Source organism: Alosa pseudoharengus, unplaced genomic scaffold (genome assembly GCF_046254945.1).
Source record: "Alosa pseudoharengus isolate Yale_2024_CS ecotype anadromous, Long Island Sound unplaced genomic scaffold, YU_APseudo_1.1 YU_APseudo_1.1_scf_2, whole genome shotgun sequence".
In the NCBI taxonomy this organism is placed as follows: Eukaryota; Metazoa; Chordata; class Actinopteri; order Clupeiformes; family Clupeidae; genus Alosa; species Alosa pseudoharengus.
The window spans coordinates 12,979,057-12,985,413 of NW_027468663.1; the positions used below are offsets into that span (position 1 = coordinate 12,979,057).

Here is a 6,357-nt window from a genome sequence, read left to right on the forward strand (position 1 = left end):
AAGTGTGATATTTATCAGTGGAGACCGTTTTCAACACGTTTCATCCAGTCCTTCTAATTGCAGAGTTCGCAGGTGCTAGGCTAGCGCAAGTCATCGGTATGTGTTAGCCTGCCACTAAAAACAGTCTTACCCACTCCAAAGTACACTCGAGGCAAATTCCAGACAATCGATGTAAATGTCTGTGTTGATAGAATAGGGTAAGAAATACAACTACCCTCGCATCGCATTGCAATAGTTATACTTTGTTCCCTGAAGTTGGAAGTAGGCATTTAAGCAACGCAGTGGCGGACTGATATTACCAAGGCTACTACTAGCAAAGTCCTTTTAGGCAAGTCCCTCCACTCGGCGGCCATATGGCAACGCTTTTTTGGGCACTCATCGGACATCCATCTCGGCAGAAATGCGCGTGCTCAAGGCTTCACGACACCAATCTACTGCAATCTTGCTCCAGCAGCGAGATCACAACACATGATTGGCACGATGTTTTCACAACACACCACATTATTGGCTCAATATATTCACAACATAGCACATGATTGGCCCAATGTATTCACATGTCAACATTTTGCCGCGGAAGGGGTGTGATATGCGTAGACAACTGCCATATTGGCGTTACAAACTAAGCCCATGCATTTCTATGGAGGATTTTTTGAGTGCTGTGTCTCCTCATTAGAAAGTCTCTGCTACTAGGTATCACCATTGGAATGCGCTTCTATGTTTACTTTTCGGCGCAGTACTACTAACCGGAGCAAGTATAATTCCGCCGCTGCTAAGAAACTAGTCCCTCAAAATGTAATTCGAACATTGAAATGCAAGGATAGAATAATGTTAGAAATAAAACTATCAACACAGACATTTACATCGATAGTCTGGCATTATAATTTATTTGCCTCGGGTGTACTGTGGAGTGGGTAAGACTGTTTTTAGTGGCAGGCTAACACATACTTAGCACCTGCGAACTCTGCAACTACTGTAGAAGGACGGGAGGAAATGTGTTGAAAACGGTCTCCACTGATAAATATCACACTTGCTAACTTGGAATTGAGGTCCTATGTCCAAAATCCTGAACCACCCCTTTAAGTGGTCTTTGCAGAAAACCAAAAGCTAGCTAGCTAGCTAGCTAGATAGATACTTTATTGATCCCCAAGAGGAAATTCAAGGTCAAGGTCAGACATCACACACAACATGCACTTACAGCAGAAAAAGTAATATAAGTATAGTATATAATTATAAAAAACTACTGCACAATAGAGACAGTAGATTAGAAGATAAAAATACTAAAATACTAAATACTAAATAAGTAAATCAAATATCCACATAGCTGCTATTCCGTATCAGCTTAGTGGGGCTACATGCTCACCAAGTTGTATGAGCACCGGTGTCTGGGACTCTTTGACCAAAAAATTGCTGGGAAAAAACGGACAAAAACCTCTATGATGCGCTAGTGCTACAGCAGTCATACTACACCACAAGAGAGCTATAAAATCTGCAAGATGGCGGGCGGCACTGGTCAGCTGACAGACGGCCGAGGAAGGAGAAGCGCATCAGGGTATATTTGGAATACTTTACTATGGCTTGATGTCTTTCACATTTTATTACACGCCACCACTCAACACTCTGATGCCTGTTGTGTCACTCTGGTTTATGGTTTATATGCTTTCAGCAATCGATTATTCCTGAGAAATTGACTGGTAGGGTGTATAATTGGCTGTTGCAACATGCAACAAGTGTCTAAATTGTTAGCTATCCAGTTCAAATGCAGTTCTCCATACTCTAGATGGAATTAAATGAAGAACTCTTTATCTCAACACATTAGAGAAGAGAAGTTTATGAATAGCCTGCTAGCCCTAAGTGAGTGGCTTATCATTCTACGTGGTGCCTCTTGAGATGATAATGAGTAAAGGATGCGTGTGGGGGCTTTGCATATAGCAATATTGTTTCATCTACTTTCTGCATCCTGAGTGTGTCTAAATGTGTGTGTGTGTGTGTGTGTGTGTGTGTGTGTGTGTGTGTGTGTGTGTGTGTGTGTGTGTGTGTGTGTGTGTGTGTGTGTGTGTGTGTGTGTGTGTGTGTGTGCGCGTGTATCTGTAAAGTTTGTGCGTGTGCACATTTGTATGCATGTACGCACATTTGAAAATTTGTTTTTGTGTTGTACAGTGTTTTTTCAAGTGCAGGTTCATCCTAAATACGTGTACATATCTGTGTGCATAAGTATGAGTATGTGTGTATGTACAGTATGTATTTGTATGTGTGTCTGTATGTATGTATGTACTGTAAGTCTGTATGCATGCATGTATGCAGTTTGTACTCATGCATTTCTCTTTGTGTCCGCTTGCGTCTCCCTTGTGGGTGTGTGTGGGCCACACCGTCTTGTGAGGCCCTGCAGAAGTCATGGCCTCTTCTCCTCCTCTCACGAGGGAGGCATATGACCAGAGCACCGCTGCTGAGTCAGCCTCTCCAGCAGTAAACATGCTCTCAACTTTGATCTCATCCTGCTTTTCATTCTCTCTCTCTCTTTCTCCTTCTCTGTCTCTCTCTTTCTCCTCTCTCTCCTCTCCCTCTCTCTATTTCTCTCTCCTTTTTCCCTCTATCTCTCTCTATCTTTCCTTCTCTCTCTCCTCTCTCCTTCTCTCTCCTTCTCTCTGGCTCTGCCTCCATTATTAACAGAATGCTTTGCCGGTCAAGCCTCATGCAGAGGCAGCTAATATTCGATTACATCTGGTTGAAAATAAGAGCCTCTTTGATATGGAAACATCTAACAACTTCTCAAAGTGTTTGTTCTTTTCTTGTAAGTCTTATCATATTGCATAAAAAGTTGAGTTTGGTATGCCGACTGCCATGTGGAACCTTCTGGAAAACACTAGATGTGTGCACAGCGTTTTTACTTTAACTTTTCACAGCGACTCCAGAGTGGTGGTAGATGGAGTTGAGTGAGTATAGGATAGAGTTGTGCGGTGGTGTGTGGGCGTGAGAGGGCTCGAGGCCAGCGGATAAGGTCCACTGTGCAGGCTGAGGAAAGAAGTGTTACCTGGCTGAACTGCTCCAGTTTGTCTTTGACCTCCATCAGGGCAGGGTCGGCTCCCCGCACCTTCAGCTCCGGATTCTGCCTCTGAGCGTGCACTCCGTTCCCCACCACCTTCTTAGTGTAACTGAGGGAGGGAGAGAGAGAGAGAGAGAGTGAAAGAGAGAGAGAGAGAGAGAGAGAGAGAGAGAGAGAGAGAGAAACAGAGGGGTCACTGAGGGTCAAGAATAACTCAGACATTCCCAGAGCTTTTGTGGGAGTGCATGAGACACTCAGATATCACGGCATCAAAGTCAACATTCAGCCTTTGGTCTGGAGAAGGCTGGGCACGGAGAGGGGGCAAGCCCGTGTTGTTCTTAGGACGGCCTGTTCTAATACAGGCTCCTCTCAGAAGTCAGCCTGACCTCCCTACCCTGGCAGAACGATGCGGACAATGCACTCCATCCTGATACCATCTGCAGAGCTTTATACCACAGAGAGAGAGAGACAGAGGGAGAGGGAGAGAGAGAGAGAGAGAGAGAGAGAGAGAGAGAGAGAGAGAGAGAGAGAGAGAGAGAGAGAGAGAGAGAGAGAGAAGGCACTGAAAAAAGCTCCGTGCTTTGTAAAGCCAGGCTGGTATGCAGGCTAAACTCCACAGGAGATGGTGTATAAAGCGTCCATTCCTCCCTCCCTCCCTCCCCACCCCTCCATGGATGTGAGTCTTTACTACTCCGAGCTGGCTGCAGGTGAAATGGCTCCTTGCTTGTTTAATTGGGCTTTGGTGAATTCACACTAACAGTTCTGGCACAACCGTCTGCGGCAACCGCTGCCATTTGGCCAAATGATACCATGAAAACACTAATGGAAAATAAGCCTCAGTGTATGCGTGTGTGTGTGTGTGTGTGTGTGTGTGTGTGTGTGCGTGCGTGCATGCGTGCGTGACTATGTGTGTGTGTGTGTGTGTGAGAGAGAGAGAGCGCGACTGTGCTTGAGTGAGTGTGTATTTTCCATCCAAAGGCTATTATCATCTGTTCAAGAGAGAGTGAACATTGATAGGGCCCTGCGCCTGTTTGTATTTTTTGTCATGGAAAGATGGATTTGACTAAATTACAAAAAAACACATCCTGACTAATTAGAAATGCATGCCACTGTTTTTCATGACCACAATATTTACAAAAAACATACCTGTTTTATGGAAGCAAACCCCTTATTAAACATTAAGTTATTTTTTGTAAGAACATTGCAATTACCGCTCCTTGCATTGTGAATGTGTTGCTGCTTTGTCTCACCGGCAAATGAACTGCTTAATTGCACTTGAAAGTCTGATGTGGGTGTCCTGACAGATAAAATAATCAATGGTCTGGACTACCTACTTGCCTGACATAAATGATTAATTAAAAGTGCTCCTTTGCTCTGAAAACCAAAGTTGCTTTGTTGGCTTAAAAGATGTGTATTGACCCCCTCTGCTTGCATATGGAGTTAAGAGGTTAGTGTAATGACAAAACAGCTTAGGATCGAAGAACACATTATAGCATGTTTTAAGGCCAAAAAAAAAACCCTGTTGGTCTACTGCACTAAGGTAATGGGGAATAACTTTTATAATCGATTACTTTGTGGGACTTCATTCAGATAATTGCAAGGGCTGAGGTTCAAGAGCTCTGCCCATTCTCTCTTTTTACGCACATACTTTTCCACTCAACTCTCTGACGGTTTCCCTCTTTTCCATGTCCTCTCCTCGTTTCCCCTTTATCTAAATCTTTCTTTCGTTTCTCTAAATCCCTGTTCACACATTTGGCAATTTGCAAATTGTTGCCCGTTACCCTTAAAAGCTTAAAGCTGCAGTTGGCAAGATTGTTTTGATCATATTCACTGAAACCGACACTATGCTCCGACAGAACAACATAAATCAGCCAGTTTTAGAAAAAACCCCACACTTCTACCTCCACCTAGAGCCTGTTATTTGTTTTGCAAAAATCCACAGCTCCCAGTTCTTCTGGTCAAATCAGAGCAGGGCTGTGTGAGATCTGACTGTCAATCACAGTCTCGTGCAGTCTGGTGCGCACTGACGAGCACAAACTCGTCAAACTCATTATGAGAGGGTGCTCGGTGGTAGTAGGGGAGGGGCATGAGAGTTGTAAACATTAAACATTTTGGCTAAGTCCCCTCAATCTGTCACACTTGCCAACTGCAACTTTAAATTATTTTAACTCTGTTGCATGACGTTTTGTTTCCCTAGTGATTATTTCGCCTGGAAACACTTACAGTTATTCTCGGTCACTTTGATGCATTTCTCAAATCATAATGAACATTTGCACAACAGTTAGTGCATTTCTCAAAACAATTAGTGCAAACTGCACTGCATAGTGGATAACCTGCAAAAGCAGGTATCTTGCTCAAAATGCTTCAAAATGCCTCAAAAGCAAATATTTACATGGCTAACATGATTGTTGGTGTATTTGTGAAACATAAACACGGTTATATCGAGTAACATAACAAAAGCACTATAATGTTTTCAAATTCGTGACATACGGCCTGGTATAGTGACTGTGATCCATCTTTGATGCAGCCTGCTGCTTCCTGTTGGCTGCCCCAAGTTGATTGATCACTGACAGTCTATAATACAGCACAATATGGATAAACTACATCTTGTGCAAGTTCAATCATATGAAACTAACACTATGAAATAGGCAGTTGTAAAACGACATAAACTTAATTTAGAATGGCTTAAGAACAGTAGGCTGTTTAGAGGTGGATAAACACAATTTAGAGGTGCATAAGCGCAATTTAGAGGTGCGTAAACGCTATTACTGAAATTCAGGACTCCACTACAGCCCTGATCATACACCTCAGGAAAGACAGAGACAGGAAGAGAGGAAGTTAAATGTGTGGCACTGGACAGTTGAGGGGAAGTGAAATTGGGGATGAAAGGAGAAAGGGATATGGAGAGAAAGAAACAGAGACAGAGAGAGAGAGAGAGAGAGAGTGGTGAGAGCTACGTAGCTTGGGGAAAATTTCTTGGACAACAAGACCGATCAAAGGAGAAAATTGACAATCAATGAGATTGGCTGACTGATGAAATCACTGGTTGGTTGATCAGATAAAGAATACAGAAAGAATTCTTAATTTCTTTTGTTACTCAGACAGGCAAGGGAGAGGAGGGGAAGAGAGAAAGAGAGTGAGGTGGAAAGAGAGCAAGAGAGAGCAAGAGAGAGGGAGAGGGAAAAGGGAGAGGGGGTTGATGGGGTTGCAGCGGGCCCGGCTGGTTTGCACAGGAGTCAGGGAGCTCATGCTAAAGCGCTAACGAGGGCTCAGTGCTCACCAGGGAATCAATTACAGCGTCTGGAAGGCCGAGAGCA

General features: G+C 43.7%; 1 protein-coding gene across 2 annotated transcripts in view; it reads right to left on the reverse strand.

Moving 5' to 3' along the window:
- Nucleotides 1-6,357, reverse strand: part of gpc5c (glypican 5c) — a 152,582-nt gene that overhangs the window by 51,314 nt on the left and 94,911 nt on the right. For both annotated transcript variants that reach the window (XM_076293775.1, XM_076293774.1), the window contains one exon: nt 3,029-3,149. In XM_076293775.1, the coding sequence (XP_076149890.1) occupies nt 3,029-3,149 (121 nt within the window). The remainder of the gene's footprint in view (nt 1-3,028; nt 3,150-6,357) is intronic.